Genomic DNA, 21,612 nt, shown 5'->3' on the forward strand with positions numbered 1-21,612 from the left:
GAGAATCTGTGGCAGAGCCCACTCTGTCTTGGACACTCCCAGAACATGGAGGCTAAAGTTATGTTACATAAAACAGGCAGATTTGAATACTTCACTATTTATATTTGGATGTTATCACAATGAGTTGAAATTTAGGGAAAAACTGCAATATTGAATGATGGAAACGCATGATCATTGGTTTTGAAATTTTTTCATCTGCCTTCCAAAACGCAGCTTAGACACGCGGTGGAAGAATCTCAGAGCACTTAAAGTCTTCACTGCTAAAGCAGTTTAAACAAACAGAGTCTGAGCTAAAGATACCAACCTGACTGAGCAGGTTTTGCAGATCACAGGTTTTCAAATCCAGCTTATTTACGATATCAGGGGAGGTGCTGTTTAAATATTGAAGGACTTCATCATAGTTCCCTCTGGTCAAACTGGTTTCTGCCAGGTCAAAAGCATTAGTCAAGCTCAAGATATTACTGTAAGGAAACAAAAAAAAAACCACATAAATGAATCAAGCCTTAATCAATGTTACTTTTCTGACAGACAGCATTTTCAAATTGCCGCACCCTTCTTTTTGCTCACACTGTATATCACAACACATAGACATAGAATTTACAGTGCAGAAGGAGCCCATCGAGTCTGCACCAGCCCTTGGAAAGAACACCCCACTTAAGCCCACACCTCCACCCCACACCCGTAGCCCAACAACCCCGCCCAACCCCTTTGGACTCTAAGGGCAATTTAGCATGACCAATCCACCTAACCTGCACGTCTTTGGACCGTGGGAGGAAACCGGGGCACCTGGAGGAAACCCACGCAGACACAAGGAGAACGTGCAGACTCCGCACAGACAGTGACCCAAGGCGGGAATCGAACCTGGGACCCTGGAGCTGTGAAGCGACAGTGCTAACCGCTGTGCTACCGTGCTGCCCTAACACTCATCATAGAACATTATCTATAGAATACCATCCATTATACAGTACCATAGACTACCGCCCACTATAGGATACTGTCCCCGATAGAATATCTTCCCCAACAGAATGCCATCCACTTTGGAACAACAACCATCTTAGCATATCATCCACTGGACAACATTATCCACTGTAGAATACTGTCCCCTCCAGAATCACCCCGAAATATTGCCTTCCTCAATACAATACTGCCGACTAATGAGCACCATCAACTAAGGGGCCAGTGGCTAAGAGTGTGGTTCAGTATAACACTAACAGCATGGGTTTAACCCCCATCCTGGCTGAGGCAGTTCTTGAGGTCTACCTCCTTGGCTTGATCCATTAGCAGTAAAGTTCCCAGATGACTATAGGCTGCTTTCCCCTTTGAGGAGGAAAGCTGCCTGGTGGTGGTTGAACCTGAGAATCACCACACCTCATGAATAGCCTCAGCTGGTACGGGAATTGAACCCTTGCTGTTGGTCTCGCTCTCTATCACAACCCAGCTGTCCAGCCAACTGAGCTAAACGTGCGCCGATTCCCCAATCACCTGGTCGGGAAGGAGCAGCACCCTTCCCTGCCAACCTCGACTCCCAGATCTCAGTGTTGTTGCTGAGACTGAGGAGCTATTGGCCTTCTGATTAATTCTTTGGGATGGGCGCCCATTCTTTCAATGATTTGCAGATCCAAGGACAGAAAATCCATCGTCAAATCCTCAAAACATATCCCGGGGGGCCATGCAAACAGCTAAGGCCGGGTCACTTGTGATTTTTGGCCTGTTATCGGGACCCCCATTGTGACAACCAAATTTAGCTCACTGTCCTCTGGTGTGAAGACTTTAGAGCAAAGCTGTTTGATTTTCCCAATAATTTGAATCAAGCAATGTATTGCAGCAAAGCATGAACGATTATAGTTGATATTTAATATTATTCCCGCATAACTTACTTACTTATCAAAACATGCATCAAATTGTTCTGTTGCTCGGAAACCGATAATGGAATATATTACTGTAGCTGCGTAGACGGACGTGAAGCCATTGATGACGGAGATTATAACAGCGTCTCGCTCACAATTGTTACTATGGGATAGAGGGAAGCAGTCAGCGTTTGATTATTTATAAACGTTTGGGTTGTTTTCACTCGATGAGGACATGGAAGTTCATATCAAATGTTACTTACTGAACAGAGTTATAACTGGAGAAGGAAATTAGACCCCCAAAGGCCAAGGAAAAGGAGTAAAAGACTTGTGCTCCAGCATCTAACCAGGTGGTCGGATTTGTCAATTCTTCCACCTGCAAATTGGAGGAGTAGAAACGCATTATTGTGACAATAATAAGTTTTGGCGAGGTAATGCTCAAACTGGCCGTGTAGAATTTAACAAAACGCCTTCCTTTAGAAAACTTTGACAAAGCCTTGACAAAGAGTCATCCAGACTCCAAGCGTCAGCTGCCTTCTCTCTCCACGGATGCTGCCAGACCAGCTAAGATTACCCGGCATTTTCTGTTTTTCCTTTATAAAACATATTTTCGAAGAGTATTTTCAGATTTTAGGGGTGCGGTTTGAAAATTTGCTGATGACACTAAAGAGGTTTGGCAAGCAATAGGAGGGACTATAGGTACAGAGGGAGTGGGGAAGACATTCAGCCCCTCAAGTCTGTATTGCCATTTAATGGGACAATGCCTGACCCATGACTTAATTCCATTCCCCGGATTACTTGATGGGCAGAATTCTCCGTTTGGGAGACAACGGGCGGGATTCTCCGTTTTCCGACTCCGAAATCGCATTCGGTGATTGGCCGCAGAATCTGTTTTCACGTTGAAATCGGGGGCGGCGCCGTTTTCTGGATGCTCCACCCCCTCAAAAACGGCATAATCGCTGAGTATGCCACATGCCGTTGGGACGGCCTCAGGACCGTGAGGCCCCTCCCCGCTGCCCCCCCCCGATGGGCCGCAGTCCTGATGGTGGTGGTTGCGTGCCCTCTCAGTGTCCGGGGACCTCGCGTGGCGGCTGTGGACTGTGTCCAGCGGCCGCCACAGTCGGGTGGGGCAGTTGTTCCGCTGGTGGGGGGGGGGCTTTGGTGGGGGTTGAGGGGACTGGCGGGGGGTGGTCCGGGGATGGCGAAGGGGGGGGGTTACACGGGGGCACTATTTGGCAGGCCGGGTTCATGCGCGGTCGGCACCATGTTGTACGGCGTGGGTGCTGCAGGTCACCGCCGTGCGCGTGCGTGGCCATGGACCCGTTCATTCTCCATCCGTATCTGCAGATAAAGCCTATACGTGGTGTGGCTGTTAGCCCCCCACTGGGCGGAGCATCGGTGCAGGGGCGCCGCCGACTTTTTAATCATAAAGCCAGACGCTTCCTCCGGACATAGCAGCAAAACCGCAGAATCCAGCCCTAAGTGTTGACCCCAGTGGAGCATGTGTGGACTTTTACGGCCGAAAAACTGGCGCGGAACCCTCACCGATTCCGGGACACGTGAGGAGCTAGCACCGGCGGCGAGTGAAAGTCCTGCGGATCGTGCCGAAAACAGACAGAGGTTTGCCAGGTCCCGGGCCGCGCATGCACAGGTTGACGACATTCACCGGTCACGCCATAAAACATGGTGCCGTGCGCAAACCCAATCTGCCAACCTCAACCCCACAGCCCACCCCCTGGCCCCAACTAGTACCCCCCCCCCCCAGCCCTCGCAAAAGCCCCCCCCCGGTGAGCGGCACAGATACCAGCCGGGTTTGGCGGCGCTGGACACTGTTCGCAGCCGGCACACCGGGTTCCCAACATTCGAGACCACACGTGGCCCGTGCTGCCAGGAACTCAGCCTAACGGGGGCGGAGCATCGCGGGTAGACTGGCCGATGATGGTGTGGAGGAGGCAAAGCGTGGCGGACTGGAATCAAACCGGCGCCGGCCCCCATTCCGGCATCGCAATCCATTCTCCGCCCGATCACCGATCGCGATTTTGGCATCAGAGAATCCAGCCTGATATCATTGGCCGACATCTTTGGATATCAGTTAAAAAAAATAACAATTGATCTCGCAATAATTGCCGTTTGCGGGAGTTTTCTAAGCTTCGACCACACGTTGTGTGAAGGAACATTTCCTAACTTCCCGCCTTCAAACGATGAATAACGCCAGCGCTGGACCGAAAGCAGCAGCTGGAGTTGCAGTATAAGGCTTTGAAGACTTTAATATACCAATCCAGGATGCTGAACTTCATTGCGATCTACCTGTGTCTGCCGATGAATGCTGTTGAAAACCTTCTCAAAGTCACTGAATTTGATAACGTGTGGTTTCTGATATCTGCTTTCTTCTTCTTTTCTTCTTAGGCAGTTCCCTTGAAGTCGAGGGTGACTTTCTACCATGCTAAAAATGAGTTGTCAGGTGACAGCACAGTCCAATACGCAACCTTCAGTCTCTGTCACACGTGGGGCAGGTGGTAGTTGGAGGAGGGGGTGGGTGGGCTGGGCTGCCCAGTTTGCTACGCGCTCCTTTCACTGGCGACACTTGCAATTGGTTCGCTTTCGGCGATGAAACCCGAGGTATTTGGTTCCTTCCTGGATTCTTGTCTTCCACTTTGGGCCATCTTGGGCCAGGGATTCCCAGGTGTCGATGGGGATGTTGCACTTTTTCAAGGAGGCTTTGACGGTGTCCTTGAAACTTTTCCTCTACTCTCCTGGGGCTCACTTGTTATGTTGAAGCTCTGAAAAGGGCGTTTGTTTCGGGAGTCTCGCATCAGGCACGCGGATGATATTGTTCGCCCAGTGGAGCTGATCGAGGGCGGTCAATACGTCAATGCGGCCGAGGGGGGGGTCAGAGGGCTCCAGGTGCATGTCTGTTGAGCGGAGCTCCTCAAGTGTACAAAATGGGGCTATGTGTGACCCCAACCACACGTTCCCCATTGAGGCCTCTTATCAGACACAAGCACCGGGAAACACGTAGCTAAACACGCTCGCTATGGGACTTAGTTCCCATTTCGTTACATCGCGTCCATAATCTCTACAATCACATCATTCATTACACAAGTTATATTTACCATATTTACTTCGGCTGTTAGTTAAGACAGAAAGAATGTAGATTTATTTTGATTTTTTGTGGGAGAAACGGACAGTTAGGAGAAGAGAAATGAACAGGATTCAAGGATCGCACTCATTGCAGACATGAATTAAATGAACTCCTGGGCCTTGTGTCCACCCTTAGCCTTCTTGGGGAAAGAAAAGGGGAGGGGAGGGCCTTGCCATTTGGACCCATGTGATTGCCAGTATAGAGCAAACCCCTGCACCAAGTCCTAAGTCAGGGGCCAGGAGCTATCAACATGATGGGGCAGCATGGTAGCATGGTGGTTAGCACAATTGCTTCACAGCGCCAGGGTCCCAGGTTCGATTCCCGGCTTGGTTCACTGTCTGTGCGGAGTCTGCACGTTCTCCCGGTGTGTGCGTGGGTTTCCTCCGGGTGCTCCGGTTTCCTCCCACAGTCCAAAGATGTGCAGGTTAGGGGGATTGGCCATGCGAAATTGCCCTTAGTGTTGGGTGGGGTTACTGGGTTATGGGGGATAGGGTGGAGATGTGGGCTTGGGTCGAGTGCTCTTTCAAAGAGCCGGGCAGACTCGATGGGCCGAATGGCCTCCTTCTGCACTGTAAATTCTATGAAAGAAATTCTACGATATTTTCAAACGGTGCGACCCTCCCCTTTCCTTCCTGCCCTCCCACTGGCCCACGAGCATTGTCGGCCCCGCCAACATCGCCACCTCCTTCCCTAGGGTGTGGGGGTGACTCTTTAATAAAATCAGGGAGAAAGAAAGACAGGGGGTGGGGGACAGTAAATGGCTGGTGTGGCTGCCACCTCCCCCATTACCTTGTGGAATCTTTTCAGCGCCATGTTGTGCTGGGTGGGTGTGTTTTGGTTGAACTAATTCCCCCCAAACATTACCCATGCGAAAATCAAGCCTTCTCCTCTTTGCCTAAAAAATTGGTTTGAAAATGTGACTTTTGCACAAGTATATGAGGTATTTCATACGAGTGAATGGCGTGGGAGTGCAATGGTTATGTTACTGGGCTAGTAATGACCCAGAGTTTGAATCGCACTCCTGCTGTTTGCAAATTTGAATTCATTGAAAAGAAGATATAGATTATATGTGATTCCAGTCTCAAAAATTACTCTTTAATGCATTTAAATCGTGACAACTCGGTGCAGCCAATAGCTGTGAGAATGAATGAAAACAAATGATAAGAAGACCCCCATTATTCTCGGATTTGTAAATTGGAGCATAGTGCACAAGACTAAAGAGATACAATGGCAAATTTGTACAAGGTATTGATTAGGCCATTCAGCCCATCAGATGCTGCCAGATCCCCATGGACTGGAGCCCCCTCATCATCAAGATATCTCACACCATGTCACATTCACCCATCACCCCTGCAGCTGACTTCCATTGGCTGCCAATCCACCAATCTCGAGAGGGGACTGACCTAGTTCCAGGGGCAGGATTGTCCAATCGGGGTGACGAGGGGGCACCCGTCCTGGTTGCAGGGGTTGGGAGGTTGGTCTGGACCATGGGGTGTAGACATTGTCAGTAATGTGGGAAGGGCTATTCTTGACCCAGGTTCACAAGGTTCTGACTGTGGGGGGGGGGGATTCTTTGCATTGAGAATAGAGTCCGATCCCCAATTCTGAAAGGGGGGAGCATCCAATCACGGGGTAGGGCGGCAGCGGGGGTTAGTTATGGGGCGGAGGTGGGGTGGGTGGGGAAGGTAGGGGTACAATGGCAGAAAAGTTTGCTGGGCTGGCAAAAAGAAGACCCGCTCCGTTTGGCCCAGAAGACCCATTTTGGGGAAACCTGGTCAACCAGGGTTAAACCTGGAAGGCATTTGAAATATGAGGCACACAGTTACACTGTAATATTTAATTCACCAACCCCATCTAACGATTCTCACTCCTCCCCCTCCCCTCCCCCTACTGTCCTGTCCTGCCTCTGTTAAAACAAGCGTGGCCACCTTGGAGGCAGATTGGCATCGGGTTTCAGCTGGTAAAGATTTTAAAGATCTTGCCTGAGCCCCAACCTGCCACTTTTTGGGGTTAACATTATGCCCAGTGTTTCTTTTTGATTCCAGAAAGCACGATAAAAGTTGCAAAATGGGAAAAGGAATTGAAAAGCTCTACTCACTTTTGGTGTGAAGAGAAATATTATTCCATCAACAGATCCTTTTAATGTCAATCCTCGAATTAAGAAGATAGTAAGGACAAGATAAGGGAGGGTAGAGGTAATATATACAGCCTGAAGGAAAATAAATAGCAAGATTAAATCTATTGTACCAGTCCAACCAAAGAGGTCGACTATTTACACATTCCGCTTAAACTTCATGTACTTTCATTAATGTTGAGCTTCCACTACTGACTATAAACCTGAGAGTTTGAAATTCATTGGTGAGTGACTTTAAATGCTGAAACCTCAATGTTTACAAGCATCAACCACATCAAAGAGTGGTAAGTGCATTCCAACCATTCAAGCGTGTGATTGCAATGCACTTACCTCTCTTTGATGTGGTTGGTGTTTGTAAACATTAGGGTTTCAGCACGTATAGTGTCATGAAGGGGGATGAATGAATCAAGGCTGCAACTTTTTGTGGAAGCTGTCAATCAGAGTCAACTATTAGAAATGGATGAATGGCTTGCAGCTACAGGATCTGAGGGATTTAAACACAGATCACAGCTGTTCTCTTTCCAGGAATGGACACTGGTGCTTCCAGGTAAGTGTTACACTATAATTTATGTGACTGCTCCTGCCTGGACTGCTCTCTAGCTTCCAGACAGGGGTCTTTTACTGGGGGGGACTGTGGGGGGGGGGGTCCCTCTAGTCAGGGGGTTCCTGGGGTCCCTAAGGGGTCCTTGTGGGGGGGAGGGGGGGTTCCTTCTAGCTAGGGGTCCCTTTGGGAGATCCTTCTAGTTAGGGAGTCCGTGGGGGATCTCCCTATTAAGGGGATGCCCTGGGGGGGGGGTTTAAGGGATCCCTGTGGGGGGTCCCCCTATTACGGGGGTCAATGTGGGCGGGTCCCCCTATTAAGGGGATACCTAGTTAGGGAGTCTCTGGGGGGGCGGGGCTGGTTGGGTCACCCTGTACTTAATAATAATAATCACTTATTGTCACAACTAGGCTTCAAAAGAAGTTACTGTGAAAAGCCCCTAGTCGCCACATTCCAGCACCTGTTCAGGGAGGCCGGTACGGGAATTGACCCGAATGGCCCCGGCCAATGCCTGTAAATCTTATGCAATCCTATGTAAAACAAATGAAGATGTTCCACTATATCTGTGACTAAAATGAAATGGCGCTAAACATTTTGCCGGATAATTCTGAACATGCGAATATAAGCCAAGGCCCATTGCCCTGTCAGAGCTCTTTCATTACACAATGGAAATCTTACAATTGTACAAACAGATATAATGAAGGAATGAACAGTACCTTGCCAGTTGTTTCAATGCCTCTGATTGTGCATACATACAGCACAGCCCAAGCACAGATCAGACAGAGTAACAGCCACCACTGGATAGTACCTGAATCATTGATACTGGTTGAAATGTTTAACGTTTCCCTGTACCAATAATAATCTACTGGAGAGCTCCTGACACATTCATCTACAAATCCTGTCAAAACATAATTAAACATAGTCGAGGAAGATGTTACTTATCGGATGAGGATACTGCATTCAGGAACCCGCGCCATTAAAATTCTAATCTTGCCAACCAGTTAGCGCACAGAATCTTTCCGTCAAACTCCCACCTTAATGCCAATTTGTGTCAAAATGCGGATTCAATGGTGGATTGATGGCCGTTGGGAAATCTCTTTGAGACTTGTCCAATGTGTTTCATTGCAGCTAGGAGCTGGAGGGGACTGGCATGGCATTAGTCTGGTCTGGCTTTGAACTCAAGTCTCAAAGGTGAGTTGGTTGTGAGCAAAATGTCCAGGAATCATGGAGTTGTTTACGGTGCAGGAGGCCGCCATTTGGCCCATCACGTCTGCACCAGCTCTCCGAATAAGCGCTTGGTGCCTTTCCTCTGCCATTTCCCCACATACCCCTGCACATGGTTTCAATCAAATAATCACCTCACGCCCTCTTCAATGCTTCGATTGAACCTGCCTCTACCACACTCCCGGGCAGTCCAAACTCCGACCACTCGTGCGAAAAAGGTTTTCCTCACATCACATTTGCTTCTTTTGCAATGAACCTTCGCCACTTCCCCCAAAAAATCTCTCCCGTGGACAGAGTGGGCTAGTCGAGTGTGTCGGCCAGCCAGTGGGTTTCCCTTAGAAGTTAGAGCACAGAAACAGGGCCTTTCAGCCCAGCTGATTCATGCCAGCTCCTGCTCCACGTGAGAGACCTCCCACCTTTCTCCATCCAACCCTGTGAACACGTCCTATTCCCTTCCTCCTCCTGTCTATCGAGCATTGTCTTAAATGCAGCCCTGCTAATCACCTTAACCAATTTGGGTGTGAACAAGTTCCACATTCTAACCATACTCTGGTGAAGATGTTTCTCTGAAATTCTTCATGTGATTTATTAGTGATTATCTGAGATTTGTGGCCTTTACTGTTGGTTTGCCCTGCAAGTGACCCTCTACGTCGACCCTATCAAATCCTTTCATAATCTTAAAGACTTAGGATCATTGCATGGAATCATAGAATGGTTACAGCACAGGGAGAAGCCATTCAGCCCCTGTGTTGGTGCTAGCTCAATCAGAAAAACACCCACCTTTCTCTTCTCTATTACTGGTCTGTGCTATGTTGCCAAATCCCACCTGGGTCACTGATCAGTGTATTATTGTTGTCCTGAGCTCCCATCCTCCAAGAGAAATTGGCCAGGATTCACATTTCTGATTGCTATTCATTAACCCATACTAGAAGTTTGTTTCTTTGAATATTGGCTCTGCCCAGAACCGGGCCCAACTATAAAGGTGAACATCGATCGTCTATCCTTGACCTTCTACCCTGTTCCACCTGCTCCACCTCGTCTTAAAAGAACAAAATCCATCGCATTTCTCCTTCTCTTTAGCTCTGAATAAGACTCACACAGACTCTGATTCTCTCTCCAAAGATGCTGCCAGACCGGCTAAGCTTTCCCAGCATTCTCTGTTGTGTTTCAGGCTCAGCTGTGGTGCCCCCTCAGTCAAACAGCCTGTTGAACTCCAGCCCTTGCTTTTGCGTATTTGGAATGACTCTGGAGCCGTTGAAAAATGGTGTGCGGGACTCGATTCCGGGATTCCCGCCCCATTCCCACCAATTTTCACTGGTGCGGGACAAAAGGTGTGGGTGACGAAGCTGCACTCCTGGTCCGGCCAAATCAATTGCCAGGACTGGCGTATCCTCCCCCTCCTGTAGTTATTGTGCAGTCAGGCCTGTTTCTGGTTGACCCAGAGGAGTCGTGGACCATAATCTGTATTTGGGAACCATTTGAAAGGTAAGTTCCACAGGTTTTATCCAGGCCCCCATGTCTCTTCCATGCTCCCCATGCCCTGTCCATGCCAACTCATGGCCCTTCCGTGCCTATTCACTCAGAATATATTATGCACAGAACCAACGAATATAGTAATGATGGCATGTGTATAACTGCTCAGAAAAAAATCACCCCTTCACAAACATCTGTTGAAAACAAAAACACTGCTCCTGCAACCCTATAAAGCGTTATCAAGACAGACCAGCAATATATCAATAACTGAGTCTCAGAACACTTCTCACCTCTTAATTTTGTGCAAATAAACATTGAGACATTTACTAATGTTATGGGCGAGGTGTTTTCAGAACCCCAAAATGTATCATGGCGTTCAACCAACCTCCCCCCTTTAATGGATTGTTGCTTGTTCTCCAGGTGTGATATTACAATTATGGACACGTGCATTTTTAAACACAAAAAAATGTTCATTGCATGAACTCAACTTAACCTTTTAAATAAACATTGGATCTCTTAACACCCCTTACTTCAAAGATAACCCCGAAAATATTACAACACTAAATAATCCTTCAGTTATTCCTTTCAACATCCAAGAGACTTAACACCTTTAAACAAAAACACATCAGGTTAAAGGCTTTACTATTATGAGTTTAAATCACCCAAATGATCAGAGATAGTCTTTTATGGCAGAGATCACAGCAGATCTAGCTCACTGCAAACACAGACACACCCCAAGCTCTTTTCCTCAAAACTGAAACTAAACTGCAAAATGGCTGATCTAAAGCCCAGCTCCACCCACACTCTGACATCACTGCATTTCTTAAAGGCACTCTCACATGACACGAAAGCTAGAACAATTTATTATAACCACTTAAGAAATGCCAGTTAAGCAAAGTTAGCAGTTCCCTGCAGCTATCTAAACAGAAACCATGGCTAAAAAAATACTTTCCCGAGTCTGAGCTCTCAGTCAATTATGCAGAATAGGACAGGTGTAAGAACTCTATCAGTGGAACTGGATGGCCAATATGTAACAGTAAGAGGTTTTGTAACATACAACATGAATCAATACCTGTATTATTGGCAGTCATTGGACACTTGCTCCAGGGTAGAGGCTCTTGGAATGAGTTGAAGATGTACCACAAAACCAAGGCAATGATACTGTTGTAATATAAACCAATGAGGAATGAAACCAGCATTGATGCTATTCCTGAGGAAACGAGAGTCAATGTAAATAATATTAATCTACTAAATAAATGTTAAATGAATTTACTAAAGTGAAGAAAAATCAATTGTATATATTCGCACCGTAATAGGAATTTATTCTGAAAGAAGTGGGAATGGACAGAACAATGTGCTTGCAGGAAGAAATTATTATTGTGCATGATGAATTGTGTGCTGATACATTAACTACCTTTATAGACTAAGACTAGCCTTTGAAGTCAACAGAATTGTGAATGTTGCTTTATGCCGTGTTGGGATTTTGGAAATGTGGCTTCCAATTCAGAAATTGGAAAGTTTCCGATGATTTCAATTAACTGAGAAAATTAAAGGCTCAGGCAAAATTTGGTATTACGGAACCTTAATGCACATCTCGGATGTGTGTGTATATTTGTGTGTGTGTGTGTCACACTCAAGCATATGTTTTCAACATTTCCTCTAAAATTCCTCTCTGTGCTATTTTATCAGGGGAATTAATTTTGGGCACTGCTAAAATAGAAGAACAAAAGAACTTCAGGGGAGTGAACACAGTGTTTATATCATTGCACAGTGTAAATTCATTGATATTAGTGTCCCGTGCTGCAGGTAATAACACACCAGTATTTTGACTACATTGCAAAAACTAAATTATTTTATATGTCCCTACCTTGAAATGTAGTTCAAGATATGACACAACCTTTTGCAACTTGAAATAACAAATGCAGGGCAGTGCGTGTGTATGTTTTAAGCAGTATTCATCCCCAAATTCAATTTTATGGAAAGCCTCAGCGGAAGATTGCTTTGAAGAAGAATACCGTGGGATAGTGCTTGGGTGGGTTGTTACGTGGGTGTAAAACGCAGCCAGCCTTCAAGTGCGGCGGTGAGTTTTATTCCTGCAATTCACCCTTGACAAATGGTCACCAGAATTTTGCACTCTCAAAACCACCTTTCATCTTAACCCTCTGCCCCTAGCCCCGTCCTGCCACTTGGAAACGGGCAAGCAATCCAAGCAGTTTTTCCCTGTTAGCATCCTACCCTGGTCATTTGGAAAACAGTCTGACTAAAGAAGTGATGGTGGGTGCAGCAGATGGCTGTGCCTGAGATGGCAAGCACTGTAATTGAACAACAGTATGGACTGTTCCCCTGAGAACCTTGTTTGTCATCAGCTGTGCCCGTGACCTCTTTACAGATTTGTCAGAAAGCCTGTGGGCGCTTACCACAAGAGACATTGTGCTGCCTTTACCGTTATGAGTTGGTTTCTACCCTGTCTCCCTCTCCCTTTATGGGTCTGATGCAAGTGCAGGTTGAAAAACTGCAGTGGGACCAGGTGTTTGGGCTCCTGTTGTTTTCCAGCAGATTTCCAAACATTTGCCTGCTAATTCTGAATCTAAAAACGGGACTAAGAATTGTGCCAAAGGTCAATTTAATGCTCAGACCTTTTGCCAAATTGCTTCTCGATGTACGGGGAAAATGGCCAAGGAGCTCAAAAAAAAATGGCAGCGGAAATCTGCATTTGAAAAACTTGTTTCTTACAATCAGATTGTTGCAAATAAAAATAAGCAAGGAGCAGGAGTGGGCCATTCAGCCCTACAGGTCTACCCCACCATTCAATAAGATCATGGGAGATCTTTGACCTCAACTCCACTTTCCTGTATTGTTCTGTATCACTTCGTTCTCAAAAATCTATCAAACTGTATCGTAAATATACTCAACTCTTCAACGTCCACGGCTCTCTGTTGAGGGGGGTTCCAAAGATTCATAACTCTTTGAGTGAAGAAATGGCTCCTCATTTCAGTCCTGCTTTGCTGATTTCTTATTCTGAGACTAAGGCCTCTAGTTCTCAAACCCCTGACCAGGAGGAACATCCTGCAGCACCTATCGTGTCAAACCCCTCAGGAGTTTGAAATGTTTGGTCACCTCTCCTTCCTCTAAACCTTAGGTGTATCGGCATAGCCCACTCAGTCTCCCCTCCTCCTTGTAATCAGTCCAGTTAACCTTTGTAGTGTGTCTTCTAAGGCAAGTATACCCTTCCTTAGGTTAAGGCATCAACCTCCATACAGTGCTCCAAATGTGCTCTCCCCCAAACCCTATATGAATGTAGTAAGACCTCGTCACTCCTACACTCCACTCACTTTGAAATAAAAGATAACTTACCATTTGCTTTCCCAATTACTTGCTATAGCCTCATGTGAACATTCTGTGAGTTGTGTGCAAGAACATTGAAATCTCCTTGAATGTCAGATTTTTGCCGCCAAAGTGAATCATTTCACACTTTACTACATTCTATCAGCCATGTTCCTGCCCAATCACTCAAACCGGTTATATCCCTTTGCAGCCTCTTTGAGCCTCGCTCACAGCCTTCTTCCCCCTCTGACTTTGTGCCATCAGTAACCCTGCACACAGTACGCACGCCGTTTGTAATTTCAACTCAGGTAACTTACCCATTCCTTTTAAATATGGATGAATAGAACTCCACACCCCCACGCTGCCTTTCCGTAGACGCTGCCCAATAGCAAACTCAAGATGCAACAGTGGCACACCCTCGAATACCAGTAGGATGAGGAACGGGATCATGAAGGCCCCTGACAAAGAAGAAAAATATATTGAGGCAAAAATGGAACAGTTCACCTCCCTGCCACTCCAACATTTTTGTGCTTATAGAAGATTCTTGATGCTGGGGACGGGAACACCTTCCATTTCAGATACCTAAGGGTAAATTGTACGGGCTCGCCTGCCGCAGGAATCGTCGGAAAATTTAACGCACCATTTAAAGGTCCATTGACCTCGGATGGGAATTTCTGGTCTTGGGGTGGGCGCAACTGGACAATCCCACCCATAGGGCTAGCACCCAAGCACCTTGATGCGAGGTAAATCGCCTTTATTCTGCCCCAGCAATGCACCTCAGGCTTAGGCTTAGAGGGGCGCTATTTTGTTTGCCATTATTTTCCTTTTCCTACACCAATCATCGTAATGGGCGGCGCAATAGCACAGTGGTTAGCACTGTTGCTTCACAGTGCCAGGGTCCCAGGTTTGATTCCTGCTTGGGTCACTGTCTGTGTGGAGTCTGCACGTTCTCCCAAAAGATGTGCTGTTATTGGACAGTCTGAATTCTCCCTCTGTGTATCCGAACAGGCGCCGGAATGTGGCGACTCGGGGATTTTCGCAGTAACCTCATTGCAGTGTGAATGTAAACCTACTTGTGACAATAATGAAGATTATTATTATTATGTACAGGAGACTGCTAATTAGAGACAAAATTGGTGTTATTAGGCAATGTAAGCTCATGTTTTCACAAACTGAGTTGAGATTGTCCATTCCGTATAGAATTCTTTGAGCCAGCAAAGAAGGCCATCAGTCCATCAGCCGAGGCCAAATTGGTACCCAAAGTTCAGCATTTAACACACCGTGCAGTTGCGTTTCCATCCCAGCTCATTTTGACATGTAATGGTTCGAAGTAGTGAAGACACACTTGCTGCTCAAATTTACAGCCGTGCTAAAAAGCTTGGATTGCAGTTTTCATTTCAAATCCATATGCTCAGACAGGGGTCAACAAAACGTGCCGACATTGTTTAAGTAATAATGTTTTGCTGCTAAATTGAAGATAAGCTGAAGGGTTGATTGACTCAATTTTCAGACTTATCCTGTGCTCATCTCTAGTCTGTTCTCAATGAAGTGAGACAGTACATGTAGTCATCAGTCGATGCTTGAGCAGCCTAATTTGTTTTACCAATGGACATCGTCATAACTAAATTCTAGCTGGACAAAGAAAGTAAATAACATGGGATTAAACATAAAGTTCATCCCGTATAAAAATTGGGCTGGATTCTCTGCTGTCGGGATTCTCCGTAACGCCGGCAGTGCACCCACACCCGGGGATTTCCCGACGGCGTGAGCTGTCTACAATGGGAAATCCCATTGGCTGGCTGGCGGGAAGGAGAATCCCGCTGCCGGCGGGGGCGCACCAGAAAGCTGGTGCGGCGGGACGGAGAATCCTGCCCATTATCCATTGCGTCCTCCCAACTTAAAAGGACACAACCTCTTTGCACCTACCTCTCTCAGAGATTGAAATTGTGGAATTCATTGCTGTCTTTTGGCCATGCAGATTGTTGACTGAGGTGATCAAAGATTTAACTCAGAGCAAGTATGAGCTCCCCAGTAATTGGGAGCAGAGCTTTCCCCTTTAACAGGGAAAGCTGCACAGTATAAAAATCCCAGCCTGTGTGCAGGTCAAGGAGGGTGACCCTTTGGGGCGGTGGAGTTTAGTAGTGTATCGCAATAAATCTCTTTCATTGTATCCTACCATGTGTCCTATGAGCGTTTCTCACCCGTCAGATTCTATAACATCCACATGAAACATGCTTCCTTACATGGAGATTTCCTCACCTTTTCATAAACACAAGACGTGAAAGAAATTCTTTGGGTGCGTATGTGAGTTGTACTTGTCAATAGAGGTAAAGAGAACAGCAGGATAGCATTGGAATTTAAGCAATGAGAGAACTGAAAGAGATTTTCAGGATTATCTGAGTAACTGCTTATTTCCAGAGAGCCTTTCATTTATAGAACACACTGCCATCTAGTGCAGTGTAACTGAATTAAAAATGAAGCACTCAGAGTTAAACTACGTATAGATTCCTAACTTAAGAGGGCTTAAAGGTATGTGAATTCCAATATCAAGATAGTGTTATGATCCCAGTTGGTGTTCTAACTGGATGGGAAGATCCCAGAATGGAATCCTGACTCAAAAGATCATGGGCAGGATTCTCCGCCAGCGGGATTCTCCGTCTGCCTGCCAGCAGCGCACCCACTCCCGCGGGTTTCCTGGTGGCGTGGGGTGGCCACAATGGGAAATCCCATTGGCTCAGAGCGGGAATGGAAAATCCCGCTGCTGGCGAGAGCGCGCCGCCGAGGAACCCGTGGCTGGTTATGGGGAATTCCTGCCCCATAACTTGTACTTTTTGAAATAAAATGTTGAGGAACAGAGTCAGAGGGCCGCTAATCAGTTTTAATAACCAGAGAAAAAACATTTATAAAAATAAACATATTGCCTTGTAATACTCCTTTACTCACCCCTTACCGTAACAATGACGCACAGGTTTTAAGATTAACATGGATTACAAAGTACATCTTAAGCTACAATGGCCTCATTAACACAAAGTCCCTTTTAAACACACAAGATGACTGTGGTAAGACCACTCCTCTCTGAACCCAAGTGAATATCAGTGGTTTTCTCTTCAATATCCCCCACTGTGAGCCACCTTGTCTCACTGAACTCTGGCTTCCACACGAGTGATTACAAATTCCTCTTTCAAAAGTTACACTCTCAAATCTTCTTTTAAATTATGCTCTCCCTCCGCTGCTTCCATCAAGATTTCACTTTTAGGTTTTAACGCCTCTCCCTTCAGATTACCTTTGTCTTAAACACTTCTACACAAACTCTGAGGTCATGCTACCAATTTCCACATTTATTTCAAATAATGTATCCCAAAATGTAGTAATGTATCACAAACCTTAGCACTATTGAAGATAAAGTTTTGGCCCTGGTCCAATGCCGCTTTATTTCTCTGTGACTTTACTGAACAGTAATCTGCTCTGGTTCCTAGTTTCCTCTGTTCCATTAACACCAGACTTCTTGGAAACTGGTCTTCATTTCTCCAGTTTTCTTAACTAGCTGCACTTTATAATCCCAGCATCTGCTTTCTTAACCATTACTCCACAGTACGGCTTTTCTTCTAGCAAGGCTGAGAGAGAGATGTTCCCTCTTCAGTCTTCTAAAACCAACTGCTTCTGGATGAGCTCTGAGGGCCGCCTTTTCTCTCACTGCCTATCTCCAACTGCAATCAAATTTGCAAAAGTAAAACTTAACAGCTTCTCTACCCCAGGGCCCCAGTTGCCAGGCAACCAGTGTTGGTTTATGTACTCTTCATATCGTAGCCATCTCTAAACACAATAGAATCACAATTGGAATTGAAACCAAGGACTTCCGGTTGCGGCTATGCAGAGCTAAGTCGCACGTTCGGCAGCTCCTGCTTGGAACGGACTTTTGGGCTCTTTTCAGAGACTGGCAGACTGGCAGCAGAATTTTTTCGACATTTCCCGGTGTGGGAAGAAGACTGCAACATTCCCCCGACAGTGTATGGCTTGGACCAGGAGCGGGGCGACTAAAAAAGTGGTGGTGAAGCCAAAGAAAGTGCGAGGGAAGAAGAGCAAGATGGCGGCGGGCAGGGACCAGGCAGCGTGGATGCAGTGGGTGCAGAAGCAGCAGGAGGTTATCCAGCGCTGCTTCAGGGAGCTCAAAGCGGACCTGCTGGAGCCGATGAAGGCTTCTATTGATAAGCTGCTGGAGACCCAGGTGGCCCAGGGGGTGGCGATCCGCGAGGTCCGACAAAAGATCTCTGGTAACGAGGACGAATTCTTGGGCCTAGCGGTAAAGGTGGAGGCGCACAAGGCGCTCCACAAGAAATGGCAGGAACGGTTCGAGGAGATGGAGAACCGGTCGAGGCGGAAGAATCTGCGGATCCTGGGCCTCCTGGAGGGGCTGGAGGGGTCGGACGTGGGGGCCTATGTGGTCACCATGTTAAACTCGCTGATGGGAGCGGGGTCCTTCCAGGGGCCCCTGGAGCTGGAAGGAGCCCATAGAGTGCTGGCGAGGAGGTCCAAGGCTAACAAGCCGCCGCGGGCGGTGCTGGTGCGTTTTCATCGGTTCGCTGATCGGGAGTGCGTACTCAGGTGGGCCAAGAAAGAGAGGAGTAGCAGGTGGGAGAACGCGGACGTTCGAATATATCAGGACTGGAGCGCGGAGGTGACGAAGAAGAGGGCTGGGTACAACGGGGCGAAGGCGGTGCTGCACAGGAAAGGGGTGAAGTTTGGCATGCTGCAGCCGGCGCATCTGTGGGTCACCTACAAGGACCGGCACCATTATTTTGAGTCCCCGGAGGAGGCGTGGGCCTTTGTTCAGGCCGAGAAACTGGACACAAACTGAGGGTCGGGATGGGGGGTCGGGCGTGGGGATGGTCGGGGATTGTTGTTGTTGTGTTACATTTTGAGGGGGGGTTCTTTGTTCTTGTTTAGTTTTGGTTCGGTGTGGGTGGTTAGGATGGGTTGGGCACTGTTTTGGTTGGGTCTGTCGGGTGGGCTCTTGGAGGGGGGCAAGTAAACAGAGTAGGGCGTGGATGGTCAGTAGGGGGGATGGGGCCCCGCGGGGGAGGGGGAGGCCCGAGTCGGGGGTAAGGAGACTGGGCCTGTAAAAGGAGCTGCGCCAGAGGAGGTGGGGCCGGACAGGTGGAAAGCACGGGCTTTTTCCCGCGCTGAAGGCTGGAGGGGCGGGGCCGTGGTGGGGAAGCGCGGTTTTTTTTTCCCGCGCTTGGGATGGAAGGGGGAGGCGGAGAGCCTGCTGGTGGGTAATGGAGGGGAAGTCCCACAATGGGAGGAGTCGAGGGAGAGACGGGAGTGGCCGGGGTCAGCAGGAGTCAGCTGACTTGCGGGAGTTCAATGGGGGGAGCAAAGCAGCTCGGAGGGGTCCTAGCTGGGGCGGTGGGGGGGGGGAACGGGGTTGCTGCTGGTATGGTCAAGGGGGAGCTGGAGTGAGTAGAGGGGGTTGGGACGGGGGTCTGTCACCATGGGAAACGGGCCGGGCGTGGGGTGCGGGCGCGTGGCTGGCCGAGGAGGGGTTATGGCTAGTCGGCGGGGGAGGGTAGCCCCCTGATCCGGCTGATAACCTGGAACGTAAGGGGGCTGAACGGGCCGGTTAAGCGGGCCCGGGTGTTCGCGCACCTGAAGGGGCTGAAGGAAGATGTGGTCATGCTCCAGGAGACACACCTGAAGGTGGCAGACCAGGTAAGATTGAGGAAGGGGTGGGTAGGCCAGGTGTTTCATTCGGGGCTGGATGCCAAAAATCGGGGGGGTGGTGATCTTGGTGGGAAAGAGGGTGTCGTTCGAGGCGTGGAGCATTGTGACAGACAATGGCGGCAGGTACGTAATGGTAAGTGGTAAGCTGCAAGGGGAAAGGGTGGTGCTGGTCAACGTGTATGTCCCTGAACTGGGACGATGAGGGTTTTATGTGGCGCATGTTGGGTTGGATCCCGGACTTGAAAATAGGGGGCCTGATAATGGGGGGGGGACTTTAACACAGTGCTGGATCCGGCACTGGACCGCTCCAGGTCTAGGACGAGTAGGAGGCCAGCGGCGGCTAAAGTGATGAGGGGGTTTATGGACCAGATGGGAGGGGTGGACCCTTGGAGATTTGCAAGGCCGGGGGCTAGGGGATTTTCATTCTTTTCGCACGTTCATCAGGCCTATTCCTGGGTCGACTTTTGTGTTATGAGCAGGGCGCTGATTGCGAGAGTAGAGGATACCGAGTACTCAGCGATAGTCATCACGCCCCGCATTAGGTAGACCTAGAGCTGGGGGAGGAGAGGGACCAGCGCCCGTTGTGGCGCTTGGTGGTGGGGCTGTTGGCGGACGAGGAAGTGAGCGAGCGGGTCCGAGGAAGCATAGAGAGATACCTGGAGGCCGACGATAAAAGGGAGGTCCGAGTGGGGATGGTCTGGGAGGCGCTGAAGGCGGTGGTTAGGGGAGAGCTGATCTCCATTAAGACCCACAAGGAGAGGAGGGAGCAGAGGGAGAGGCTGGTGGGGGAGATGGTGAAGGTTATCAGGAGGTACGCAGAGGTGCTGGAGGAGGGACTGTTGAGGAAGAGGCGTAGCCTCCAGGCCGGATTCGACCTGTTGACTTCCAGGAAGGTGGAGGTGCAGTGGAGGAAGGCCCAGGGGGCGATTTATGAGTATGGGGAAAAGGCAAGTCGAATGCTGGCGCATCAGCTTCAGAAGCGTGACGCAGCTAGGGAGATCGGGGGAGTTAAGGATAGGGGAGGGAGTGTGGTGCGGAGTGGGGTTGGCATCAATGGGGTCTTCAGGGACTTTTATGAAGAACTGTATCGGTCCGAACCCCCACTGGAGGAGGGAGGGATGGGCCACTTTCTGGACCAATTGAGGTTCCCAAAGGTGGAGGAGGGACTGGTGGCGGGATTAGGGGCCCCGATTGGGATGGAGGAGCTGACCAAAGGGATAGGGAGCATGCAGGTGGGGAAAGCACCGGGGCCAGACGGTTTCCCGGTCAAATTCTACAAAACATATGTGGACCTGTTGGGCCGGTTGCTGGTTAGGACCTTCAATGAGGCAAGGGAGGGGGGACCTTGCCCCCGACGATGTCCCGGGCACTGATCTCCTTGATCCTGAAGCGGGACAAGGATCCCCTGCAGTGTGGGTCTTACAAGTCGATTTCATTGTTAAATGTAGATGCCAAGGTGCTGGCGAAGGTCTTAGCCACGAGGATTGAGGATTGGGTGCCGCAGGTTATCCACGAAGACCAGACGGGGTTCGTGAAGGGGAAGCAGATGAACGCGAATGTGCGGAGGCTCCTGAACGTTATTATGATGCCGGCGAGGGAGGGGGAGGCGGAGATAGTGGTGGCGGTGGACGCTGAGAAGGCCTTCGATAGGGTAGAGTGGGGGTACCTGTGGGAGGTGCTGAAGTGGTTCAGGTTTGGGGAGGGGTTCGTCAGGTGGGTTAGGCTGTTGTACGAGGTCCCGATGGCAAGTGTGGCCATGAACAAGAGGAGGTCTGAGTACTTTTGGTTGCATCGAGGGACGAGGCAGGGGTGTCCCCTGTCCCCCCTGCTCTTCGCGCTGGCGATTGAACCCCTGGCTATGGCACTGAGGGAGTCGAGGAACTGGAGGGGCTGGTGCGGGGTGGGGAGGAGCATAGGGTGTCGCTCTATGCGGACGACTTGCTGCTATATGTGGCGGACCCAGTGGGGGGAATGCCGGAGATAATGAGGATCCTCAGGGAGTTCGGGGATTTCTCAGGGTACAAGCTCAACATGGGGAAGGGCGAGTTGTTCGTGGTTCACCCAGTGGACCAGGAGAGGGGATTGGCGAGCTCCCACTAAAAAGGGCGGAGAGAACATTCAGGTATTTGGGGTTCCAGGTGGCCAGGAGCTGGGGGGCCCTACATAGACTTAATTTCACGAGGCTGGTGGAGCAAATGGAGGAGGA

The 21,612-nt window shown here is 48.8% G+C and overlaps 1 protein-coding gene across 1 annotated transcript in view; it reads right to left on the minus strand.

Moving 5' to 3' along the window:
- Positions 1-21,612, minus strand: part of LOC140425542 (sodium-dependent neutral amino acid transporter B(0)AT1-like) — a 56,381-nt gene that overhangs the window by 13,250 nt on the left and 21,519 nt on the right. The window contains exons 2-8 of the mRNA XM_072509950.1: positions 14,003-14,143; positions 11,434-11,571; positions 8,381-8,562; positions 7,088-7,198; positions 2,111-2,223; positions 1,882-2,010; positions 305-461 (exon numbers count right to left, since the gene is read on the minus strand). Of these exons, the coding sequence (XP_072366051.1) occupies positions 305-461; positions 1,882-2,010; positions 2,111-2,223; positions 7,088-7,198; positions 8,381-8,562; positions 11,434-11,571; positions 14,003-14,143 (971 nt within the window). The remainder of the gene's footprint in view (positions 1-304; positions 462-1,881; positions 2,011-2,110; positions 2,224-7,087; positions 7,199-8,380; positions 8,563-11,433; positions 11,572-14,002; positions 14,144-21,612) is intronic.

The sequence above is a fragment of the Scyliorhinus torazame genome, chromosome 6 (genome assembly GCF_047496885.1).
Source record: "Scyliorhinus torazame isolate Kashiwa2021f chromosome 6, sScyTor2.1, whole genome shotgun sequence".
In the NCBI taxonomy this organism is placed as follows: domain Eukaryota; kingdom Metazoa; phylum Chordata; class Chondrichthyes; order Carcharhiniformes; family Scyliorhinidae; genus Scyliorhinus; species Scyliorhinus torazame.